The sequence below is a fragment of the Clinocottus analis genome, unplaced genomic scaffold (assembly GCF_023055335.1).
Source record: "Clinocottus analis isolate CAN_PGR_092001 unplaced genomic scaffold, fCliAna1.0.p SCAF_13, whole genome shotgun sequence".
In the NCBI taxonomy this organism is placed as follows: Eukaryota; Metazoa; Chordata; class Actinopteri; order Perciformes; family Cottidae; genus Clinocottus; species Clinocottus analis.
The window spans coordinates 18,732,321-18,758,849 of record NW_027175854.1 but is presented as its reverse complement, the minus strand read 5'-3'; the positions used below and the strand labels follow the sequence as shown (position 1 = coordinate 18,758,849).

The following is a 26,529-nucleotide window of genomic DNA, read 5'->3' as shown; positions in this document are numbered from 1 at the left end:
ATCCCTGACTCATGAAAGTTAAAAAGAATGGCACATTCAGCTTCCTGACCTTTCAAGATATTGTCACAGTATATGTTATACTAATATAATAATTTTAAAAACTCTTTGAATATAAAAACTGTCTCTGTTCCTGAGGTATAAAACGTAAAGAGCGGCATCTCTTTGGTCGTGAACAGTCCTTCTAGTACTTCGGGTACAGCACCCTGGCGATCAGCCCGTCGGCCCTCTTGGTGTGCAGCCACTTCCCACACAGGAAGATGGTGGTGACGCCGTTGGCCGTGTTCGTGACCTCCACGCGGTCCAGCAGCCAGCCGGGGCTCAGGCCGGTGTTGTCGTGCTCCACCCGGACCTTCTGCAGCTCGCCCATGTCCAGCATTTCCAGCAGGAACCGGTCCGTCTGCTCGCGTTCGAAAAGATTTCGAAACTTCTGCCGCAGCTGCCGGCGGCCCGAGTCCCCGTTGGAGCCGTAGATGGCGATGAAAACGTTGGCGTCCGTGCCGGCTCCCTTCTCGTCGCCCGTGATGACGATGATTTCGTACTTGACGGGCACGAGGCTCCGAGCTTTACTGGCGAAGCTCTCGATGGCCTTCGTGCACTCGAAGGTGGAGAAATCCTCCCTCTTTGGAGAGAGCGCGATGAGGGCGTTGCAGCTGAAGATGTACCTGCAGGTGAAGACACACAGGCAGATAATTACCTCATTGATGCAGGATAGGAGCCATTATCACACACGATCGGCTGACTTCCACATGGCAGTAACCGACGTCTTACTTGTTTCCTAGTTCCCTTTCGGTGACGACGACCTCCTCCACTCTCCAGAAAACCTCCCCCTTTACTTTCTTCCCATCCTTGGGCGTGTGGCCCAGGCAGATGCCGGCGATGTCCCCCAGGTTCTTGGAGGAAAACTCAAACCTGTCAACATTTCCCCTGAGAAGAGAGGAACACAAGCGCGTTACTTTAAATTCATGTCACTGCCAGTTTGTCACGTCATCATCGTCAATGGCAGCGTTGGCCTGAGCTCAAGTGCTTGGTGCTGAAGGGGATTATCATAATAAGTGGGAAGGCAGAATTAGAAGGAGAGAAAACACATTTCTTTAAGCTTCCTCGTGTACACAAGTTGCAGCTCGTTAAGTTAATCTTGAAGTACCTACCGCAAGAACCGTTTCTTCTTCGAGGAGTTCTCCATTACAAATTCTTTTGATCGGCCCTTCCTCCCCTCAAGTACAATCCAGGCATTTTCTTTGGTTTCGGTGTCTCCAGTTGTGATACAGATTTCGTACTCTAGAAAAAACACGGACTTTTTTATTAAACGGTCTCAGACAAACAAACATGTCCTCCATTTCCACACGGAATACACATCATGCATTGAGATACCTCGGCACGAAAATACACGGTTTTGTTAAAATCCTTAAGATTTTCATTATATGAAATCCCTTTTGGAAGCTATTCATGGACTCGTTCATTCTCAGAGGCAGAGTCTCACTGAATGAAAGCAGCACGTAATCCGATTTTGTCTCATTGACGTCAGCCTCTATCTAAGCGACTGTTTACCAGTGACGGTGCGTCACTAGAGGGCGCCGCCCCTCTTAAAATTTTTAAGAAAAAAAAAGATAGAAAAAAAGAAGAAACATATATATAATATATATATAACATGATAACATGCCAGACCGTAAGCTCCTGTTAACAACCACTTAAGTTAAACGTGAACAAATATAATAAATCGTCATTCATCGTCACTGAGGAAAGCCCCGCCCCCTTTCTCGGGCGCCGACCAACGGGAGTCAAAATGGCGGCGAGTAAACATTTCACGGTCGTTACGGCAACAACAGCTTCTCATTGGCGGATGAAACTTGCGCTAGCCAATGACATCGCTTCTTATTCCAACGTGACTGGACTATTCGTCGAATCAGAGACCTTTATCGTTCCCTCACATCTCATGTAGCTCCCACGTAGCTACAGCAACATAGCTAGCAGAGACATGGCGACTGAAACTCTGTGGTATCTCTACGCGGAACACCTTTTAATCCACGATTAGATGTGACAAGAAGAGGCTGAAAGAGTTGGACCCGAACGTCCGGATTAAAAAACCCAGCAGGACGTCCACCAGGAGCTTCTCCTCAAGCTACATGCTAACCGGAGCTGGTTAGCTGGATGCTAATCAGCTGGAAGGATCGCTGCAGAGGTGAGTGTCAAAACCAGCAGATGCTGTTAGAGTTTAATGTTTTATCTTTCACACAGCAGAACACATGCTGGACATTGTTAGAGTTGGGTGGATATCATATCAGACTATAACTTTAACTAAAATACCAATTCCACCGTGTCTGTCAGTGAGTGAGTCATAGCTCCAGGCTAGAGCATCAAGGTGGCTTCTGGCCTTTTGTCTGTTGAAGAGCCATCAAGACACAAAACAGTTTTTTGACGCCTCGCTATGGTTTCACATTGAAACGCAGAGCGGCCCGTCCTGAGAAGCCACAGGCAACACAATGCACTACACCACAAGACAGCAGTCCTGCACTTAACCAAATCACCTCAGACTGAACTCTAAATGATTTCAGCTCTAAATGAGTCGCGTGTTTCGGCCTTACTCGTCTTCTCGTTGAGGTCCAGGTAGTCGTTGTTGGCGCACGCCAGTTCCCTCATTATCTGTCCGTCGTCGTCATTCTTGGCGAGCCAGCGGTCGCAGGGAAAACGGAAGGTTTTGTCCAGGATCTCATCCTTCACGTCGATATATTCCAAGTGCCATCCTGGAGCAGGACCTGCGAGTCAGGAAACACACGTCGGCGGTCACTAAGAATGTTGTCTCGAGCGATGAAACGAGAGCAACGCAGCAATCTTTCAGGTGAACAAGTCAAAATGTGCGTCACCGCTTCAGGTTCCCTCAAACCGGACGTCCACCGTTCAGGTTTCATTAACCTCAGAGCGCTGAGTCGAGACGTGTCCGACACGTTTGGTTGACTGATTCACTTTAACGTCGTTCAAAAAGCGCTTGTCACACAGTCTGCCTGCTGCTGACCTGAGTTGTCGTGCCAGACTCGTACTTTGGAGAGCTCTCCCATGCTGAGGATGTCCGAGAAGTGGAACGTGTCCAGCTGCTTGCGCTCAAACTTGTTGGACTTGTTGCACTCTTTCAGCGCCAGCGTCCCCGTGTCTCCGTTCTCCCCGAAGACTATGATCCACACGTTGGCGTCGGTGCCGGCGCCTGAGGACACAGACAAGAAATCAGCAGGAGTTCTGCAACAAAAACATGTTGGACAAAGAACCATGAGGGGAAACAAACTGGGAATTCACTTCCAAAATCTGAACGATTTCAACATTATGATTGTAATGAAATTTCTAAATATTATTCCAATTATTAACTCGTAAAAATGCACTTGATCTTTATCCATCTGAATAAGTGGTTGCACTTTGTTGTAGATCTTTTTAAACTGCAATGCAGCTCAACTAATAAAGGGATTTCTTGAATTGACAATAAATTGTGAGATTGCAAAGCCCAGAGGAAAGTGATCTACACATTATGCAGACTATATGAGTAAAATGAGCCGCGCTCTTTGACTCAGACAGCACGTCTATAATCCCTCTGTGCTCTATTATTTCATTACAGCGAGTTGGACACTAAGTGAATGTGGAGCAGAACAAACCTCGCTCATTCTGCAGCGTTTCGTTGTCCTTGTTCGACACCTGTCTGCACCAAGTAATGAATCTCATTGAATTGAATTAGCGCTGCAGTTCTAATGAGCAATAACAGTGTTAGCGAAATGAGAATATTAAGAATTGCGTTTTATGTAACTGTTACCTTCAAATGATTATATTCTGTTAATATCCCTCCTGCTTGACATTCGATGCCTCTTCAGACTGTACATGCAGATCATCTCGTCATGATCCCAAAGGAGACCATTACTTCATGCACAGCATCGCCCATGTAATGTTGTCTGTGTGTGTGTGTGTGTCTGTGTGTCTGTGTGTGTGTGTCTGTGTGTGTGTCTGTGTGTGTGTCTGTCTATCGGCCTAGCTCATTATTTCTCCCAGTGCGTGCTGGTGCAGGGCTACATCTACATCTCAGCTTCCAGTAACCGCCGGAGGCAGCGAGCGCTCCTTTGAAGTCGGCTCAGACTTCTCTCCACGCTATCGTATTGATCAGCAGCTCTTCTGAGCCGTAGAAAATACTGCATGAAGAAAAGAGGGAGCGAAGCCGCGTGGACGCTTTCTTAAGAGGATTTCTTTCATTACCACGTTGGAGTCAAACATAAATTATTCCGTCTTTGTTCCTCCTGAAAAAAAACAGACCTCTGCTGAAGGACAGGTCAAACGACGATGAGGAGCAACGTATCCATGAACTCAGCTTCCAGCTCCGGATGACAGTTGAAATAATGTGATTACAGACACAAAGGCTGTGGCACTAGTTTGGCATTACAGGGTGAGGAGTTCACTCGTCTGAGAATATCAAGCCACCGTCCCTTTTGAGCCTTTGAAGGACCCGCAGGTGTTTTATTTTGAAAGAGTTCAGAGAATAATCATGAAAGGTCACGGCAAGGTGAACCCAGGGCTTGAGTTGACAGATGTAATCGCTCGTCTGACACTTGAGTCCTTCAGCATCTCTCAGGAAGAGCTGGAGGAAACTACTGAGGGAAAGAGAGGATGAGGATGCACTCATCTGTTGATTTAAACCGCAGTTCCTCAAACGTTAACATATTGTCTTCTTCTTGAGTAAATGCTAACAGTATCTGTTGTAGCTACCAGACCCTTTAGATGTCTGTGATCGTGTGTCGAGGACGTACCGGCGCTGTCGCTGGTCTTGACCTGCACGGTGTAAGTGGTGAGCTCCACCATCAGCTCCTCGTCCACCACGGCGGCCATCTCACAGATCAGGGTTCTCTTGGGCCCCATGGTCCTGGAAAGCCAGTCCTCATAGGTGAACGAGGACACCTCCTCTGTGGTCAGGTGACGTATGATCACCTGGATGCACACAGATAGCCCCTCACACATTATAATCACACACATTATTCAGAATCTCGATGTGGATATTATTAATTATTTACTCAAACGTAAGAAAAAGTACGACATCAACTGTATGAATGCTCACGTGTTCATGCTCAGGATGATTATGCTAACCATCAGACCTTCAGGTACAATGACCACCACGTTAGCTTAGCGTGTTGTTAATTTACTACTTAGAAGAAAAAAGGCTGGAGGAGTTATGTTATCAACCATATCAACGTCACAGCACTCAGAGACGCCTCGTGAGTAGAGTTATGAAGACGTCGGTCCATTAACATAGCTGAAATATCTCAGTCTGATCCACAGTGGTGGACGAGCGTCACAGCGTGGATGAAGACAGTTCCTATGAATAAGCGTCGTGTCATACGTCATCATCTTGTGGACACCAAGAGAGCGCTCTCCTCCCCGGGATGTCTGAGCGCCGGTCCTGGGAAACGTTTCATTACGAGACAAAGACTCGGCTCTGGCAGCCGCACTCGCATTACCTCTCCGCTCTGCATATTTATTTGGGCGGATTAGGATGCTGGCGGTCCGCCAGGTGCACCGGCGTGCGTCCTCTTCAATACACGGACCCAGCAATCCATAACGGCAGCACATCTGCTTGTGATGCTGAACACACGGGGCTCTGCAGGGTCAAGTCAAGGAGATGTTCGCAGTCGGCGAGTCCCAGCCGCGAAGGGACAGGCCGGGATTGTTCCTGACGGCTCTGCTGCTCTGCAGGCAGCGCCGACTTCACCAGACAAGACATTTGCATAGGAAATGTGTTCGGTTTCATCGAGGCGTTCGGCCCGAGACGTCAGACTGAATTTAGAGGTGAGCGGCGACGTTGAGCTCACAAGGTCAACAAGAAGAGAATTTATATTATTTATAGCTGGACTTCATTCACATTGGAGACATTTGCACTAACACAACCAGCTCACACACATAACATGTAAACCTCTGTACTGGCTGCAGTAACACACAGCGCTCATCACTGTGGTGGGTTTATTACGTGTGCATGCATGCGTGTGATGATGCCAGGAAACAGAATTAATGGTTCAATATGCACACTCCAGGACTCCTGCTGTGTGTGTGTGTGTGTGTGTGTGTGTGTGTGTGTGTGTGTGTGTGTGTGTGTCTGTGTGGGCGGTGAATCTCTGACCCTCCTCCTGCAGGATGATGTGTGTCTGTGCTGGTGATGTAATGAAGTGAATGGTCCTGTGACCTACAGCATACACTGTGTACAAACACAAACCTGTGAGTGTTTTGTATTGATTTTGGAAGAACTGTTCAGCTTTTTATGCTGCTGGTGTTTGATGAGATGAAATCAGCAGTTTCTTCTTTATGTCCGATTAGCCCTGAACAACAATATAGGGAACCTGTGCATTGTGCAGGATCAGCTATTCCTGGAGCCTCAGACCGGCTCACAGTCATCGTCTGTGTTATTTCATGAATTGTTCTTTTCTGGCGGAGGCCAACGTGGCCTCGAGCTTCTGGCCACGAGCACAGAGGAGGAACGGCTCTGTGAGCTCCTCATATTCATCTCCACACTCACAGGCTATTCTGTTCACTCCTCAAGACCTTCAAACAGACTTTGGTGAGTACTACTGGTCTGACCTGATCCAGAAACCAGTCAGGTCGACTGCCGGAGCCGTCAATGCGAAGCCTCATCTTCCTCAGTGGAGCGATGTCATCGATCTCCATGTTGAAGGTGTCCTCCTGCCCGCGCTCAAACCTGTCGGCCCACACAGAGTTAATGATGGACGAGTCTCTGTGTTGCATGCGGTTTCTTCACCTTGTTTTCGTGCATCTTTGGCAACATAAGATCAGATGGTCCTTCGTTCGTCCCTGGGCTCACCTGTCCTCATTCTTCTGCAGCAGCATCTCCTCTGTGCTGCCGTTGGCTCCGAACACAGACATGAAGATCTGAGTGTCTGTTCCTGCGTTCTGCACGTCTCCTGTTACCACGGTGACCTCGTAAATCACCTGAAAACATTGTACTTTTACTTGTGTTTGTTTTTCACGTACCACAGCCGTCTCCCACAAGCAGTACTACGTCACTGGGCATGAATATTAATGAGTTATGCAGCTAATGAACAACACAGATGTTACTTTATGTTTTGTAAACATTGACCAGAATGAAGTCATTTATTCTCTTAATATCTAGAGATGTTTCATATCTTCATCAATAAATCAACCTCCAATGAGCACACTTTCATCTATATTAATGTCGCAAATCTCTCTTGGAGTCGTGCAACATTTCCGTGTCTATTGCGTTGATTTAATTGAATTAGCATCTCAGCTAAAGGGGTGCTAACACACCACATTAGAGCTCACAGACCTGCTGCGAGATGGAGATGGCCTCTGCGTCCAGCACGTTGAACACTCGAGCGGTCAGCCCGTCTCCTCGGTCTTTGGCCAGCCAGCACTTGCAAGCAAATATGTATTTGACCCCTTTGGTTGGCACGGCAACAGACAGCTCGTCAACCAGCCAGCAGCTCTCCGGCGTCGCTCCGTCATGACCCAACTGCAGGAGGACGAGCAGCAGTCAGACTACACCTGTGTGTGTGTGTGTGTGTGTGTGTGTGGACCTCCCTCACCTCGACCTTCTTGATCTCCCCCACGTCGGCGCCGTGGGGCTGGAAGCTCTCCAGCGAGCCGGCCTCAAAGCCCGTCCTGCGGTCCGGCAGCTGCAGCCACAGCCGGTCCGTCTGCGCGTGCTCGGCCCCGGTGATGATGACGTACGCCCGGCTGCCGGTGCCGGCGTCTCGCTCCAGCCCCGTGCAGAGGGTGACGTGGTACGGTATGACTGCACGCGGAGGAGGAAGCGCTTGTTCATTCATGGAGAGCCAGAGATTATGTGAAGGTGTGCTGGAGGAGTCGTGACCGACGTCCAGAGCAGAGCAGGAAGTCTGCACTTACTCGGGAGCTCGACTTCCTCCTCCTTCTTCTTCTTGCTCTTCTTGTTCATGTTGCTGTCGACGCTCTTCAGCGTCACGGCGGAGTTCTTCTTTTTGCTGTCGAAGCTTTCTCTGACGCCTTCGTAACCCTGAAGAGAGACACACACACACACACACACACACACACAGGTGCATGCTAATATCTACAGAAACACAAAGTCCTTTTGTGTTTAACAGGATTCATGAGCTGATTATTTTGCCATCGTTCGTCATGTTTTATGATGTTTGTAATAAAACACTGTTGATGTATTTAAAGGCTCAGTTGGATGTATCTTTGTTTAGTTTGTAGTTAGCTGGTTTCTCAACATGAACCACCTGAATGAACGAGGTAATCATTATACCTGTTCACCATCAGCATGGTAATGCTAATAGCAGCATGTTAGCATCCTGTCACTAACATGTAGTAAATCTGCAGAATAATATTTGTTTTAGTCCTCTGAGACAAACAAAATATCTTTCATTGACATTGGATTAGAACCAAAAACCTTTAACCCTTTTAGTACTGTAATGATAACACTCCGCCTGGTACTAAAAATCTTATTCATCAATAAATATTTTGCTCCTTTTTTCCGGAGAAATTTAACTTCCAAAATCTGGCAAGTATTATTCATTATTATGTTATGAAGGCTTTAAACAGTGTGTATAACAAGTAAAGAAAGGTCTTTGAATTTTCATCATTTTTCTCTTCTAAACAATTGAAAATGAACCTTTTAGAGATTTGTTTCCTATCACTGTAAAGACATTGGAAAGCTACGCTTCTTATTTTTCATTGCACAAATATTCGGTCAAAGTAGTTTTGCATCTTGTTTGCATGCTACTTTCTGTCGCCGGCGACAGGCTCCGTACTAAAAGAGTTAAGGAAATATACAGCTCATAAACCGACAGTTTGCCACAGAGATGCCATGAAGAAGAAAGTGTTTTTGTAATCTGGCTGAACGGACAAAAGGGCTTTTAATCTCTTCATATCTGTACACGTGACGTCATGAATACCTTCACGTAGAAGACTCTCCCGATGCGGCGGTCCTCCCTCTTCCTGGACAGCCAGCGTTCACACAGGAAGAGGTAGACCTCCTCCGTGTCCACGTCCACCACCTCCACCTGGTCCAGGTACCAGTCGGCGCTCATCATGCTGTTATCGTGACGTATCTTGATCTTGAAAACCTGCCCGAGGTCAACGGCTTCTATGGTGAACTTATCCACCTGGGGAGAAGAAACGAGTATAATCGTGTAGTGTGTCTGATGTATTTGCTGTAATCCAGTTGTGTCTGGATTGTTTGCGTTGAGCGGTGCACAACATGCGTCTTACAGATCCCCGTTCAAACTTGTTGCTGTTGGTCTCTGACTTCCTGAGCTTCCTCTCGCCGGTGTCCCCCTGGTCCCCGTAGATGGTGAGGAAGACGTTGGCGTCGGTGCCGCCTCCGTACACGTCGCCCGTCATCACGGACACGCTGTATGTGTGAGCTGCAGCGGGAAACATTGACCACGCACACGGGATCAATTTGAGGGCAATTGGCAGAAAAAAAGAGTGAAACTGAAGCCATGCGCCATCAGTGTTTGGTGCCAGTGTCACAACAGAGACTCAGTCAGGGACGAGAGGACCTGAAGGGGAAATGTCTTGTTTCTGAACGAACGCTCAGAGAGGTGGTGGTGGGAGGTGGGGGAGGTGGAGGGGTGGAGGGGGGAGGAACAGGGTGACAAATCCTGCAGATATCTCTGCTGTGCTCTGTGTAAATGTCAGCATGCATTGTCTGCGTGTGGTGACATACTCTCCAGGGCGTCCTCCACCTCCACTTCGGTGACCTTCAGGTTTCCATCGCGTGAAAGTTTCTCAGTGATGATGTCAGAGGGCACCAGCTCTCTCACCGTTTCTCCATCATCCTCCGACTTGGCGAGCCAGCACTCACACGGGAAGATGACCGTCTCTGAACCCTGCAGGGAGGGAGGGAGAGAGAGAGAGAGAGGGAGAGGGAGGGAGAGGGAGAGGGAGAGAGAGAGAGAGAGGGAGAGGGAGAGAGAGAGAGACAGAGAGAGAGAGAGAGAGTCAGTGAGTGTTCTGCTGTTGTCCTCTGAAAGCTCAGCGCTGCATGAACCTCATCCATCTGAGCAGAGAACATCGCCACCTGCTGACCAAGCAGAGCATCTGTGTTCCTATGAAGGTGGATTTATGTCTTTTTTACCAAAGCAAATTTTAAGTTTAAATTATCTCTAAAGTTTTTGCTCAAAAAAAATTTGCTCTAAATTTTTTTTTAAAAACTCTTAAAAAAAAGAGACTAATTTTAGTTTTTCAGAAGATTTTTTTTGGAGTGTATTTTAGTGTTTTCTTTTTCTTTTTCTTTACAGTAAATTAATTTTTTTGAGAGCAAATTTTAGTTTTGAGCGTTTTTTTGGGGGGAGCAATTTTTTAAAATTTTAATTTAATTTTTTTTAAAAGATTTGAAGATAATTTAATACAAACTAGAAATGTGCTTGGGTAAAAGACACGAGTCTACCTTGTGACACTATCCACAATTCATGGGAAAACATTTTACTGTTTCTCACTACGTGTATAACATGAACATTGTTCCAAACAGTATGTGAAGTACTTAAAAAACAGCTCCAACATTTACTACAACCGTGAAATCATCCAACAATATGATGTATATGACATGACACATTTTCACTGCAGGTCTTTCATCGTAACAGAGTATTGACATCTTGCAGCGCTGCTACGTCAGCAGAGGCTTCGTCCTCGTACCTTTCCCTTCCTCAGCAGGCGTCTGATCTCCACTCGGTCCAGATGCCAGCCCGGGTTCACCCCGCGGTTGTCATGGCCGATCCGGATCTTTTCAATTACATCCCCCACATCTTCCAGCTGCACAGAAATAAGACATGGATTCATGAATGAATAGTGTTCAGCGTTAGTCGAACACTGACGGCCTCGCTGCTCTTCACTGAGCGCGATGACCTTCCATCTCTGCCTCTTTATGTTCCTGTACCTCAACAATGAACATGTCCTCAGCTCCTCTCTCAAAGTACATCCTCCTCTCCCTCTTGTTGACGCACAGACTCTTCTGCTGTGTGCACGCCGCATCGCGCCCGTACAGGACGATGAAGACGTCGGCGTCCGTGCCGGCTGCAAACTCGTCGCTGGTGAAGATTTTAATTTCATACGGAACGACTACGAAATGAAAAATGAAACACCAACAGTTACGTGCATCAAATACCCAACACGTGTGTGTGTGTGTGTGTGTGTGTGTGTGTGTGTGTGTGTGTGTGTGTGTGTGTGTGTGTGTGTGCGTCATCACATGGTGTGTAATGCTCCGTCTGGAGGGAATTGGGGAAAAGGTCCCTGGCGGTGGCCCCGTCGTCCTCGCCTTTATCCAGCCAGCGGCCGCAGGGGAAGTGCAGTTTCAGTCCCAGAGACGGGGCATCAATCTCCACCCAGTCCAGGAACCAGCCTGCTGATCCTCCACCTTCAACATGAACACAAAGCGTTGTGGCTCGTGCTGCGCCGCCTGCAGGCCGCTGGTCCGTCCTACCGTACCGCGGTTGTCGTGTCCGACGCGGATCTTCTTCAGCGGCCCGATGTCCACAGCTTCCACGATGAACTCCTCGATCATGCCCCGCTCAAACTTATTCTTGTGAGTCTTTGAAGCCTTCAGGTTAATGATCCCTGTAGATGTGCACGTCACAGAGTGATGTCATCACTGACGTATGATAACGTACATACATTCAGGGTATCGTCTGAAGTGTTACCTGTGTCGTCTTTGGTGCCGTACAGAACCATAAAGACATTGGCATCGGTTCCTGCATACTTTTTGTCACCAGTTTTCAGCCTCATTGTGTACGTTGTTGACATGGCTGTAACGACAAATCATGAGAAATGAAACATCCGGCAACCTTGTGATTCCTGTTCATTCTTTAAAAGACAAAACGTATGAACGTCCCTTTGCTCCTTTGGGACAGTGCTCCTCTCACCTTTCTGTTCCAGACCAAGTGTGGTTTCAGAGTCTTCCTCATCATCATCATCGCCTTTCTTCATGAAAGCCTCGTCCACGGGAACGAGCTCCCTGGCAAGCTGTCCGTCGTCCTCATCGACCGCCAGCCAGCGCTTACAAGGGAAGAAGTACCTGAAACACAAGACATGGTTACATCGTGGAGATGTGATGAATGCTGTGCAGCGACCGGTACAAGAGTCTGTTTAGGACCATCACATGTTCCTGAGTCTAGAAGTACTCAGAGAAAGGCTCTCTGTTGGGATTGCTTCACCAGACTATTTCAGAGTACCGTTTCCCGCCACACAGTGGCGCTCTCCAGTCACTTTATGAGCCTGAACCTTCTCATGAAGTGAAGGTTGATGCTGTGTGGTGAAACCTGCGGCAATGATTGGGCGTCTTCAATGACTCAGCGAGGTGTGAATAATGTATTAGCATTTGAATAAATGAGAATATTTTTTGGGTAATTAATAAGTTAATTATTAAAGGCATTTAGATTCAGTTACACAGATGGATTTCTGCTCCTTTTCCAACATCGTCGTGACTTACGTGGCGTCATCTTTGTTGTCTACAATTTCCACTCGGTCCAGAAACCACCCGGCACCGGCCTGGCTGTTGTCATGCCGGATCCTCAGCTTCTTCAGGGTCCCCAAGTCGACCGCCGAGATGTTGAAGATGTCCTCCTGGGTCACACGCCATCCAGCCGGGAACAGAAGGGTCAAGAAATGTCACAGGTCTCAGTTTAGTAGTCCATGAGAACCTCATTACTTATTGATTTGATCTGTATTTAACCTGCAGGGCACCTTAGATCTGACATGTGTTAGACAATCACGGCTCATCCAGGGAAACGGTATCAATGATAACCATCAGGAGCATGCAGATCAAACCAATCAAACTAATCTATGGACACCACTTCTTACACCGAGCTAAGCTAACCTCATCTTTAACTATTGGAGAGGTATGCATATTCTCATCTAACTCTCTGCAGGAAAGTGACAAACTAAACATCACAAACTCTCCAACAAACTATCTAGAACTGACAAACAAAGCTTCACCTGGCCTTTCTCAAACTTATTCAGGTTGTTGGCCCTCCTGAGCCGCCGCTCCCCCGTGTCGCCGATCTCTCCGTAGACGTTGACGTAGACGTTGGCGTCGGTCCCGGCCCCCCACATGGTCCCAGTGAACACATGGACCTCATACGAGTTCACTGGGATGGAAACACAGTGAGGAAGTGAGTCTCATTGTCATGTACACCTCATGGCCTCGAGGAGAGAACACCAGTCTCTCCGTTTGGCTCTGCTCACCCTCCAGGTCTTCGTTGCCTTCAGTCAGCAGCTCCACCACAATCTCCCCGTCCTCCTCGTCCCTGGCAAGCCAGCGGTTACAGGAGAAAGAAAATGTCTCTACCACTTCCTGCAGCTCCTCCACCATCTCCACCTCCTCCTCTTCCTCTTTCTTCTTCTTCTTCTTGTCCTTCTTCTTGTCTTTCTTGGCTTCCGGCTTCTTCACCTCCACCTGCACCATGGCCATCGTCAGCCGCTTGATGTCCACCGTCTCCAGGAACCAGCCGTCTCCGATCCCCTTCCCGTCATGGTAGATGCGCATCTTGTAGATCTTACCGACATCCTGAGCCTCAATCTGGGTTTAGGCATGAAACAAGCGGTCAAACCAGGACCTTCAAGCCCTCAAAGCGTTGAGACAACACGAGGCTTCATACAGACCCTGAAGATCTCCGTGGTGCCGCGTTCAAAGTTGTTGGAGCGACTCTTGAGCACGAGGACTTCGGTCTTTCCTTCGTCTCCGTAGATCTGGCAGTAGACGTTGGCGTTGGTGCCGCCTGCTCGCACGTCTCCTGTGACCACTGTTACTTCATAGTTGATCACTAGCAGAGACGGAGAGGAAGTGCAACACCAACTAAAAACCAGTCATGTGTAAAATGATTGTTCTACCGTGTTGGTGTTAATTACATTGTTCGATTTCCAAGGTCTCGCTGGGATAGATCTCCACCTCCACCTTCCCATCCGCCTCGTCTTTGCAGAGCCAGCGGTGGCTCGGGAACATGTACTGCTTCCCATGAACCGGCACAGAGATCTGCACACTGTCCAGAAACCAGCCGGCCCGCAGGCCCTCGTTAGTGTGACCGATCAGGAAACGGCTGATCTGTAAGGGGACGTAAGACCTCATTACATGATCATGAACTCTGCTTCCTGAAGTGGACTCATGTCTGAAGAACTCACCTGTCCGATGTCGAAGGTGTCGATGGTGAAGATGTCGGTTTGTCCCGTCTCAAAGTAGTTCCTGAGGTCGTTGTCGGAGACGGCCAGGATCATCTTGTTGGTGTCGCCCTTCTCTCCGTACAGCTTCACAAACACCCGCGAGTCCGAGCTGGCTCCGTTCACGCTGCCGGTCTTGATCGCTATGTGGTAGCTGACATCTTGGGAGGAGGGACAGACGGCCATTACAGATAATATTAGAAATCCAAAAGGAAATGAAAGTTGCTCAAGCTGTGCTGGAGATGTCATGGAGGCGCTCACTAAAGAGAAGCAGGCCGTCTCCAGCTGGGACCAACTCACGGACGATCTGCCCGTCGTCTTCATTACGGTCCAACCACCTGCAGACAGAAAAGACACAAACACACTGAATCCTAAAAACACTGAAATCAAGCCGCCCACTAATCCTCCCTGAATATTTCAATGTGTGGAAAGAATAATTCATAAACATGGGAACGTTGAGTTTACACAAGAAATAAGGAGGAAAGACCCCGACATCAAAATGCATTGGCTTAAGCTAATATTATATTTTAACAATTAAAATTGACAGGTCTAAGTTCATACTTCAATTCAATTTCAAATCACAAAACATTTTGAATTACTGAGGAAGTAAAATCACCCTTAAAACACAAAACACCGGCTCCCCTTGTGAGCCTGCCCTCGTCCGGACAGACAGGAGGTTTCTGGGTGTAACACTGCACCTCCACCTGCACCTCCACCTTGCGGTTTGGCTCCAGTTACTGAAGGACGCAGCGCGCTGTCGACTGCATTTAGTCCCTATTTGTCGTGTCGAACTCGTCCATCAGCTGTCTGACTAAACGCCTGCTACTGGAGAACCAGTGGAGGTGAAGCGCTGCAGACAAACGCCTCTGGCTGTTTCAGGTTTGATTGGTTACAGACTAAAGAATTAAGAAGAACATGTAACACACTTATTGTCTATCTTGGGAAGAGAAGTCCAAACATTCCCGTATGTACGAAGAAGAAGAAAAAGCAACAGCACAAAGACTGAAGCACTTTTTACACTTCCTGATGATGCATCCTGGATTCAAACAAGACATAACACGCTATGATGAAGATCTTCAGAGGGGCTTTTTAACCTTCAGAGACAGTTTGTTTCTAAGCTAAACCGATGAAGACACACGAGTGTATTGGATCTTATCACACAAGCATCTAACTCTTTAAAATACTGTCTTCCATCCCTTGAAGCCGTCTCTAGAGTCGCATTGCCTTGCCTGAAGCAGGGGAACTGGATGGCCACGCTCTCCGGCTGGCCCTCCTCCCGCACCATCACCTTGTCCAGGAACCAGCCGCAGCCGCCGCCGCGCCCGTCATGGCCGACGCGCACTCTGCGAATTTGTCCCAAAGACACGGACTCGATGAGAAACTCATCGTGCTGATGGGAGACGGAGGGAAAGGGATTAAAAGACGTCCGCGGCGCATCCCCCAGCCGACGCGTGCGTGTTAATGATGCGCTCACGTTGCCCTTTTCAAACTTGTTGACGTTGTTCTTGCTCATGAACATGAGGCGCTCCCCCGTGTCGCCCAGGTCACCGATCACATGCAGGAAGACGCTGGCGTCGGTGCCGCTGCCGCTGACGTTGCCGGTGCAGATGGTCACGCGATACTTTATCACTGAAAACCACAAAGAAAGAGGAGCGCGCTCACATGAAGCACCTTCACACAGAGTTTGAAATCATTGCTGATCACAGCTTGTCTGGCTTTAGGGTCGAGAGCCTTACGGGGCAGCGGGTCGGCGATCAGCTCTCCGGTGGCCGGCAGCTCTCTGACGATCTCATTGTCGTCCTCGTTGATGTCCAGCCAGCGGCCACATTCAAAAGAATATTTCTCCATCGTCAAGGTCTTGAGCAAAGTGACCTGCAGAAAGTGACAGCCTCATGTGTCTTCATCGTCTCACCTTCAGGCAAATGAAGACTGAAGAAGTGACACGAACAAGCACATCATGGTGCAGCCGCGTCACTTCTTAGTAAAATAAATGTAATGCCAGGAGTTTTCTGAAAGCATACAACTGAGATATTTGCATTTTGCATTGCAGGCTCATTGACACTCTCTCTTCTCTACATGTGAGATCAGGAAGGTTAACGACCATCCTGCCTCTGATATAATGCTGAGAGGAGACATCCGACCTCCTCAACCGGCTCAGAGCGACGGGTCTCACCTTCGCTAAATGCCATCCGGCAAACGGGTGTCTCTTCTCGTGCCAGATGCGTACTTTCCGCAGTCTTCCCATGTCCGGCATTTCAATCTACAGCGACCCCAAAGCACGTCAAGAGAACAACAGATACTCACAGGAACTTATCAACGTGATAACAGAGGAAGAAAAGTTCCAGAGCTCACCATGAACTTGTCCAGCTGGCCCTGTTCGAAGCTGTCCGAGTTGTTTTCCAGCCTGATCTCATCCGACTTGCCCTTCTCGCCGTAGATCTGCAGGAACACCTGGGCGTCTGTGCCGGCCCCCTTCACGTCTGATGTCAGGATCCACAGCGACCACGGGTACTCTGGATGGATCCAATACAATGCAACCTGAGTTCTGTTTTGGCGAAGAGGAGACGTGTGATTTACTTTCCTACCCACTCTTCTGTTTCTTCTGCCGTCGAGAGACCATCTCGTACAGCTCCCTCTCGATCAGCCCGTCGCCCTCGTCCTCGTCCAGCCACTTCCCGCACGGGAACGTCTGCTCGATGCCGGTGAACGGACAGTAGATCACCACCTGGAGGGCGAAACGGGCGCTCGGTGGGTGACGGGCAGGTGGAGCGTCGCTGTGCTAAAGGACGGCGGCGCCGTACCTTCTCGCAGTACCACCCGGCCCCGACGGCCCCGTTGTCGTGCCCGATGGTGACCCTGCTGAGCGGGCTGATGAGGTCGCAAATCTCCACGTTGAAGATGTCGATGAGGCCGCGCTCGAAGGCGCCGCCCTCCAGGAACACTTTGCCGCTGTTCTTCACGCCCTTGGCGCCGTGCATGACGATGTGGATCTTAGAGTTGGTGCCGGCGCCCCTCACGTCTCCGGTCATCACTTGTACATTGTACACGATTCCTGAGTTCATCCAGGAAATTACACAAAACAGCTGAGATGTGACCACAGAAATCCACGAATATATCATTGATATTTGTTTTGTGAATACTGTAACTCTCTAAAAGACATTTAAAGTGTCTCGTGTGCTTCTCACCCATCGGCTGCACAGATCCCACCAACACGTCTCTCTGTATTTTGCCGTCGCATTCGTCCATGGCGAACCAGCGATTCACTGGGAACTCGTAGATTTCTTTATTCCCCATGTCGTCGATCACCACCTGGAGACGCGTCATGCTCCTCTGTGAGGGTTCATGGTGGGCAGCAGTGTGAAGAGTTGTGTAGGAGGAACAAACCTTATCCAGGAACCATCCGGCCGATGAGCCTTTGTTGTTGTGGCCGATGGTGATTTTCCTCAGCCTGCCCAGGTTGGGCGCCTCCACCGTGAACTTGTCCTCTGAGCCGCGCTCAAAGTTGTCTTTGTCGCTGTCCAGCCGCCGCTCTCCTTTCACACGGACCAAGCGTTCAGGAACGAGAGGCAAACACGTTGAAACGAACGACAACGTTTGAGGAACAATCACTAGACAACGTTTGTCGTGGATCACTTCGTCTACACAAACTTCATCTGCTTGTTTATGATAATATGCAACTGATTGTTTCAAGTCATTTATCAAGAATAAAAAGCCAAACATTTGCTGGTTTCAGCGTGTAATAAAATGATGATGATGATGATGATATAACCTGTGTCCCCGTTCTCTCCAAAGACGATGAGGAAGACGTGAGCATCCGTTCCACTTCCCTTCATGTCGGCAGTGAACACGCTCACGATGTATTTATTTACTGCAAAACAGGAAGTCAAGAAGACAGTGACTTATGTAAGAATATCATAATTCAGTTTCCTTCAGAACCAATGTTCTTTCTCTGCGCACTATTTAATCAGAATGAATTGAACTTCTATATTTTCATTGGCAGGTGCCTTACAGTCCACACGGAGATGGTTTACAAGTTAAATATTCATAACTGTGTGTGTGTGTGTGTGTGTGTGTGTGTGTGTGTGTGTGTGTGTGTGTGTGACTACGCCCTGCAGTGTCCTCATGTCTTCATCTGAGCCTTCACAGCGCTCTGCTTCACTGGCTGCAGCACTGAGATGTTAGATCACATTGCAGCAGAGGACCGCTGGCTGGTCTACCTGTCTCACCTGAGGATTAAACTGATGGAATTCAGTTACCAGATGAAACCGTAGCTCCATGGGTTCGCTGCCGGCCCTCTGCATGCTCCTCTGTCCTCACATTGGAGCACGAGCATTAAAGCGTTTGAGGAGTTGTGAGCCGTCATGGCTTCATTGAATTCTAACTTATCGTCTTGCCGGCGGTTCGAACCCGGTGGTTTGTCTGCTACGCGGGGGAGCTATTTGGAATTTGAATCAACTGTTATTTCTGTGAACCTCTGCGTGCTCGGTGCTCGTCCCAGAGTGACCTACTTTTGGGGACGTCCATGGGGTTCAAGCTGCCCAGCAGGTCCCTGACAAACAGGTGGTCGGCCTCCTCGCGGCTCAGCCAGTTGCTGCAGGCGAAGTAGAAGCGCAGATGAGGCCGGTTCATGTCGGTCACCACCACCCGGTCCAGGAACCAGCTGGCGTTCATCCCTGTGTTGTCGTGCTCGATCCTGGGGAGTCACAGCGGGGCATGAATTCATCCTGCGGGCGAATACGCTTCCCACATGTGGAAGAATAACAGTGAAGTAGAGCTGCAAGCACGTTGGTGAAGCTCAATCAAACAACTCTGGAAGCTCAAGAGTCCTCGAGTGAGTTCATTTCAGAGAAACACAACGCAACCTGAGCGACGCTACAACCAGATTAGAGTTGTGTTGTACTAAATGTTGGCAGTGGTTTGATGCCAAATATGCATTTCTGTCATCGCTCACAGCAGAAAACATCCAAACAGAAGAAGAGCGCTTCATGATGTAAGAGGACCTGCATGAAGGTTCATTTGAGTCTTTTTTACCCGAGCAAATCTCTTGTCTGTAAGTACAACACAATTATAGAGCGTTTTTTTTGTTTCTAGAGCAATTTTATTTTTGAGAGCAATTCTTTTTTTTGAGAACATTTTTTTGGGAGAGCTTTTTTTATTTTTTTTAACAATTTTTTGTTTTTTAGGGAACAATTTTTTTTGGGAGAGTGTTTTTTAATTTTTTTAACAATTTATTGTTTTTGAGAACAATTTTTTTTTTTAGAGCAATTTTTTTTTTTAGGAGACTTAGAAACAGCAGCATCAGTTGTAAAAGAGACAACGGATGCTGGGAAGTGTCCCTGGAGTTGAGATGGTTTTGTCTTATAAATGTAAAACGCGCTCTGGAATAAGCAGACGTCCATCGTTCAAAACCTCAGACTAAATGTATCCCGCCGCTCATGTGGCTGGGATGTAACTCCTCTGGAGCGAGACGCTAACTCCCAACAGACGGCGTAACCTGCTGTCGCCGGATGAAAGCCTTTGATGGCCGCCGTCGCAGCTGGAACACTAGAGACGTGTTCACTGCAAAAATTCAGCTTCCAAAAACAAGAAAAAAAGTAATAAAATGAGGGAAATATTACTTGAAATAAGACAAATTATCTGCCAACAGAACAGGAAAATTTGACTTGCCAAGACTTCTTGAAACAAGTGAAATGCTCTAAAATCAAAACTGCCTGATAAGAAGAAATAAAATCAAAATCACAAAGCCCAGTCAGCGCTGTGCAGTACCTCAGCTTCTTCAGAGGCCCCACGTTGTGCGTCTTGATACGGAAAACATCCGTCTTGTTCTTCTCAAATGCCGTTCGGCTCCTGGAAATTGAGAAAATAATATAAGAATTTGGGAGGAAGATAACTTGAGTGTTAAGTGTGTGTGTGACAGAGAAAGAGAGAGATGTTCTACTTGATCGATAGAGATTTCAGGGTCAATGAAAGACGACTGAATGGACTCTGCAGCAGTAGATTACATCTCCTGACTGCTTGGGCTTTGGGGACTGTGGTGGTCTCAGATTGAATAATCTGAGATTGAATAATCTGAGACCGCTTGGCCTCCTCGTGCACGTCCAGCCCTCACGGCGCTGTGTGCATGGACCCCCGCTGCAGCGAATCAGACACCCTCTTTTCCACTAGCAGAGAATACCTGCCTTTGTCTCTGACCCACATCTCCATCTGTTCTCAGCTTCCTGCAATATTCAGCCCACAGACATTGCAACGCGCTCATAATTAAAGTGCACAGTGAAATACTGTCGAACACGTGTGTGTTCATGCCCTCGTTCTCTGTCTCCGTGTGAGATCACCTGGAAGACAATGACGGGAGACATTGATCATGTGTGAACGCAAACCCAATGCAAACTTTGGAATTCATGCAATCTGAATTTGTTATGATCACAATGAATTTCCAAAGAGTTGCATTTTTAATCTGCCGCGATTGTTCAATCGGGCAAATAAGCTTAGAGCCATAGAAACCCTCACCTGTATCATGTATCACACGATGCAGGCAGGACCTAATACATATCGGAGTAAGGTGAAACTCCTAATGCTGCATGTTTGTTGTGAAAAAAGACTTATGGACATCCATGTCGGGTGTTTCAGCTGCTGAGCGGCACGACGGCCGCACAGCAGGAGACACCGAACGCACAACATGTTGGGTCTGAACGAGACCGACACGAGGTGTGAGTGACATGGTCCAGTGTGCCTTACAGTAGGTCGGTATATCCTATACGCTGCACAGGTAACCCTATCTGTCAATCAATGTGTGGGGAGATAAAGGGAGCCGGCTGCTGCTGAGATCCCCTGAGAGTCATTTGATCATCCTCAGAAATGACATCGTGGTCTTCTTTCATTCGCCTCTGAATGGAAAAGAAGACCGGCCATGTCACACAGTTCCTCCTTACTCCAGATATTCTCTGTCCGACATTAAAGGACTGTATAGGAGAGAGATTCCTGCAGCACAGCCGCTTCCCCGACATCAAAAGACATTTCAGGTTCGGGTCGATGTCGTTTCGACAAACACGTCAAAGAAATGTGCAGATTGATTTGTGGTGATTGATCCGCATCGGGTTAGTGTAGGAATGCTCCCCCATACAGTGTTTTATACACTCGATATATATATTTATACAACTCAACACAAGGACAGAATCATAACCGTCCTGTTAGCAGACAATACCTCTTTTCTGTGCTGAATGATCAAAAAAGGGATAGAAAAGGTTCAAGTTAACAGCTGACATTGAAACATTAGACCAGCGAAGCTTTCCAACGATACAAACTGAAGCAGAATGAAATTCATTTGACTGTAAGCGACACAAAAAACCTCGTCATGAAGGAAATAAGTCAAAGCAGAGCAAGTCCTTGAGACGTGCGTTGGAGCTTTACATATTAATAAAGCAGATTACAACTCGATGACATCGTGCCAGCACAATCACACAAACCCTTTTAAACTCACTTGCTCGCCAAGTGAACCTTGGGCGTGACGCCAAAGTCTCCAAAAAGGGTAACGAACACATTGGCATCCGTCCCGGCTCCCTTTACGTCACCGGTGATAGTGACCACCTCGTACACTGGAAGAGAGGAAGAGGAAGGTGAAGATTAGACCGAGAGGAAGAGGACACGTGGACCTCTCTGCCACAAACGGCACAAATCAACAGTGATGTCGAGGCAACACGATGCATACATTATACACACACGGGACTTAGTGATGGTGAAGGAAATGGTGAGTAAAAGCACAAAGACAGTCACATCCTCACAGCGTCCAATAATCCATAAACACTCAGCAGCATCATGTTTCTTCCATGCTCGGATGCCAGGGAATTCAATGCGGCGAATCTGCAGTGAATCCATGTCTGGTGTGTGATACAGAGTGTGTGTCACCAGACAGGCCTCTCTCACGTTTCACAACTGTGTCTCTTTGTGTGACCGAGTGACTGGGTTGACGAGAAGCTTCTGGGTTGACGAGAAGGTAAACAGGAGGAAAACTCATCAGTCTGTCAAATCCAGCTCAGTTTGTGTGATTTCAGGTCTTTGTATTGAGGGAACGGAGAGCGGAGGGACATGCACACATCACAGGATGCTCTTTAAGTTGGCTGTGATGTCACAGCAACGACTGGATGTGTTGCTGGGACATTTGAGCCGTTGCTTGTTCCCAGAGGATGAACCGCTAATGTTTCCTCTCATTTGTGTCTATTGGATGGATCATCAGTATATTTAGCCATTCATGCTCTCAAAGGATTATCTTATCTTCTGATAACTTGTGCTACCATCAGGACATTGTAATGTGTGTATTTATTGTTAAATGACTTTAGTTTATAACTCCATAACTAAAAAAAGTGATGTCATTCACTTCAGCCTCAGCTGTGTTTCATGCTGTTTATCTGATCTCGGCACGCTGCCATAACTCAGATGACACCACATTAAAAAACACGGCAGGTTAGCATTGTCTCTGTGAGCATGTTAGCATTCCTGCAGGTAGCGTTTAGCTCAGAGCAGCACGGTGGTAAAGCCTCAGGGCGACGCTGTATCGTCTGTTTCACTCAACTTTGGCACCAGAAGACTTGTGTTCTTATAAAGTGGTAAATCTATAGTCTGCATTACTGTACGCAAATGTGAACTCATCCCTCCTGCGGTTGTGTAAGAGACTGGATCCGCTGGACTGGAAGCTGTGGGACACTGTGGGAATAGTGGTGTGCAGTCTGAACACAGCTGTGTTGAAGGGCTGGAGCACTTTGTTCATCCTGTTAAAAACCTGGATGTGGACTGAAGCTGGAAACTGTAATTTTAGATGAATTCATGAAAAACATCCATCAAGTAAAGCGTAACAGATCTGGAAGTAAAGGATGCATGAGGAAGCAAACAGATTACCTAAAAACATCCAGGAGAGGAGGAAAGCAGCGGCAGCCATCCGATAGGGACGCGGTATCTAATTAACAGTGAACAGAGCTATTAAAGCCAGATTAAAGAGAGAGAGCTGATAAAATCAGCCTTGATAAAGTCCTTGCAGTGTCAGAGGCCTCAGTGAGCCACTGAAGCAGGAAACCAGACACAGGCTTGTGTCACTGCTGCTGACGCTCAACAAGGACTCGCTGTTCCATCCACCATCTCCTCTGAAGGTCACAAGATGATGAGCAGCTTCTTTATGGGAGCAATTATCTGGCAGTGAAGAAATGCTAGAAAAAAACAATTTTAAATTCACAGCTCTCTCTTTGTTAACGTGATCACGGGGCGCAGGCACAAACAGCTTTTAAGTTCAGACGTCTTCATGACATCAACACGTGAACACATCTGCACTGTGCAAACGCTCCTTCAAGGCCCCTCATGACAGGTTAGATTTACAGACTACTGATCTACAAAACTTTGATGCCGGAGAGCTGCGTTCGCTATCTTCAGTTTTAATTCCTTTGAATCTTTAGAGGACAGTACCCAAACCTTTAAAGTCTACATCCTTAGTTGCTGCGAGACATAAACAGCAAGTAGAATAACTTGATGAACATCTTTCACGTCTGTTGAGCAAGAATATTCATGCGACTTTGCAGACCCTTTATTACAAATGTGTCCTAATAGTGTTGTTCTCCAGCGGCATGCATTCATCTGCATGTATTCATCTCCATGCATCCATCTCCATGCATTCCTCTCTATGCATTCATCTGCATGCATTCCTCTCCATGCATTCATTTGCATGCATTCATCTCCATGCATTCCTCTCCATGCATCCATCTCCATGTATTCATCTCTATGCATTCCTGTGGATGCATCCATCTCCTGCATCTCTGCATGCATCCATCTTCATGCATTCCTCTGCATGCATTCATCTCCATGCATTCATCTGCATGCATTCCTGTGCATGCATTCCTCTGCATGCATCCATCTCCATGCATTCCTCTCCATGCATTCCTCTCCATGCATCCATCTCCATGTATTCATCTCCATGCATTCCTCTGGATGCATCCATCTCCTGCATCTCTGCATTCCTCTGCATGCATTCCTCTGCATGCATTCCTCTCCATGCATTCATCTCCATGCATTCCTCTCATTGCATTCATCGGCATGCATTCATCGGCATGCATTCCTCTCCATGCATTCATCTCCATGCATTCCTGTGGATGCATCCATCTCCTGCATCTCTGCATTCCTCTGCATGCATTCATCTCCATGCATTCCTCTCCATGCATTCCTCTTCATGCATTCCTCTGCATGCATTCATCTTTATGCATCCATCTCCATGCATTCATCTGCATGCATTCATCTCCATGCATTCATCTCCATGCGTTCCTCTGGATGCTCCAGAGAGCTGCTCTGGCTGCCGGCCCTCTGGCCTCGCTGGTTCTCAGCCCGGCGTCTGGGCCGGCTCCCAGCACCTGTCTGCCCGAGCTTCTGTTTGGCTCCGTTCATGTGGAACATAACGGAGCTTTCACCCAACAACAATCAGAGAGGGATTCCCTCGGGTGCTGCGCGTCTGAGCTGAAGGGAGCTGGAGGAAAACTGTACTCAAGACTTGACCGGTCGGGAAACTCCAACTGGTAACTACAGGTGTCAGGTAACTGAGACTCACCTGGAGGACAGCATGCTCCACAGTGTTGAATCCTTACCTTTCTTCTTGTAGTACTCGTCCTCGTACCCGTCAGACGAGTCTGTGTGGTAGTTCAGCAGCTCATCCTGGTAGATCACGCCGTAGTCCACCTGCTTACTTTTGGATTTCTTCCCCTTTTTCTTTTTGTCTTCGTCGCTGTCCACCGACCCCTTCTTTGCCTTCTTCTTCTTCTTTTTCTTTGAGTCTTCCTCCTCTTCCTGCTCCTCGATCAAGGGCTCCTCGTCTCCGTCATTGTGAGACTTCTTCTTCTTTTTTCCGTCTTTGGACTTCTTCTCCTTGGATCCCATCTCCTCCTCTCCCTCTGGCGTCTCTGTGGGAGATTTCTTCTTCTTTTTCTTCTTCTTCTCCTCCTTCGCTATCTCAGTCACTTCCTCTTTGAGCTTCCCTGATTTCTCCTTTTTGGAATTGCTCGTGGGGTCATTATTGTTTGGCTCCTCGGCCTCATTTTCAATCACAGCACCGTCAACACCATCATCTGATCTTTTTTTCTTCTTTCTCACTTTTGCTTTTCCCCCCTCTTGTCTCTGGTCCTCCGGGCGCTCAGAGCTCTCTGGGCTCTTGTGTTTCCTCCGACTCTTCTCTCTCTTGGTGTCATCGCCGGCCACCCCGTTGCTCCCGTCCTTTGGTTCTGGCTCCTCTTCCTCCACGTCGTCATCAACCTCTTCGGTTTCTTCTGAAGCGGTGGATTTTTTCTGTTTCGACGGCATCTTTAATTCATCCACTTCCCTGGCTTTTAGTTTCGTAAGTGCTGCCTTGAGTTTCTAATGGAGTAAGGTAATTCATTTGACCCTCTGGATGCTGGGAGGCTGCGGGGCCGAGGGGTTCGGGGCAGCGTGGACGTCTGCGGGACGCGAGGAGGGTGGAGGGCTACCTGGACGGCTCCTACCTGGGCGGTATATGTCTATATGACGGACACACACTACTCATGAACAATAACCATCACTTCAGCTGTCACGTGACCCTCGGGAGAAAGCCCTGTGAAAAAGGAGCCTTGCTGCGAGAACTTATCCTCTCTGCCACGGCGCGCTCCATTATTCATGGTGTTAGGATCGCTTTACGAGCCGGGGGCGTCTCGCTTTTACCCGCCACAGATAGACGGATACACACACGCTTTACCACATACACACACACACACACACACACACACACACACACGCTTTACCACACGCACACACACACTCACTCTGCCTCCTTTACAACTACTGCGCTTTGTTTATTTTAATAGAAAGTGTGGCTCTGTGTGTAAATCATGAGTAAATCGATGAAGCAATGAATTATGTCTTTTCTTCGCTGCTTTCAGAAAACTTAAACGTCCACTTAAAGGAACAGAATGTCAACGACTGACGTCCATTTTACAACTGACACATTGCAACAGGTGTGATGAAAAAAAGAAGTTAGCAGCTCACTTTCTAGCTAACGCGCTAACTATCTAACGCGCTAGCTAGCTTACGCGCTAACTAGCTAACGCGCTAGCTAGCTTACGCGCTAGCTCGCTAACGCACTAACAATCTAACTAGCTAACTCGCTAGCTCGCTAACGCGATAGCTCGCTTACGCGCTAACTCGCTAGCGCGATAACTATCTAACGCGCTAACTAGCTTACGCGCTAGCTAGCTTACGCGGCAAGCGTTAGCTAGCTAGCTAGCTTACGCGCTAGCTAGCTAACGCTTGCCGGTCGTAGCTGCAACCTTAAGCTCCGCCTCCTCGCCAAGAGGCTTCAGCCGGGACACGCAGGCA

At 47.9% G+C, this 26,529-nt stretch overlaps 1 protein-coding gene across 2 annotated transcripts; it reads right to left on the bottom strand.

Moving 5' to 3' along the window:
• On the bottom strand, positions 1-25,500 carry loxhd1a (lipoxygenase homology PLAT domains 1a). 2 transcript variants are annotated; one of them, XM_068574841.1, is made up of 41 exons: positions 24,792-25,500; positions 21,656-21,770; positions 19,945-20,025; positions 18,687-18,871; positions 17,948-18,046; positions 17,563-17,711; positions 17,364-17,487; positions 16,980-17,230; positions 16,768-16,903; positions 16,531-16,691; positions 16,352-16,438; positions 15,915-16,050; positions 15,653-15,807; positions 15,408-15,568; positions 14,440-14,516; positions 14,143-14,339; positions 13,873-14,065; positions 13,627-13,787; positions 13,210-13,543; positions 12,961-13,112; positions 12,455-12,588; positions 11,889-12,040; positions 11,667-11,771; positions 11,455-11,583; positions 11,216-11,383; positions 10,907-11,088; positions 10,666-10,782; positions 9,698-9,860; positions 9,238-9,392; positions 8,922-9,131; positions 7,894-8,020; positions 7,572-7,780; positions 7,313-7,498; positions 6,830-6,957; positions 6,589-6,706; positions 4,773-4,950; positions 3,011-3,196; positions 2,583-2,753; positions 1,149-1,278; positions 769-924; positions 1-662 (listed from the first exon to the last, which is right to left on the bottom strand). In XM_068574841.1, exons 1-41 carry the CDS (start codon positions 25,498-25,500, stop codon positions 182-184), a joined length of 7,248 nt encoding a protein of 2,415 aa, XP_068430942.1. In that variant the 3' UTR covers positions 1-181. The 2 variants fall into 2 exon arrangements, with proteins under 2 accessions (XP_068430942.1, XP_068430943.1); XM_068574842.1 differs by having other exon boundaries at positions 11,458-11,583; positions 24,792-25,095.
• Between the last annotated feature and the right edge of the window lie 1,029 nt (positions 25,501-26,529).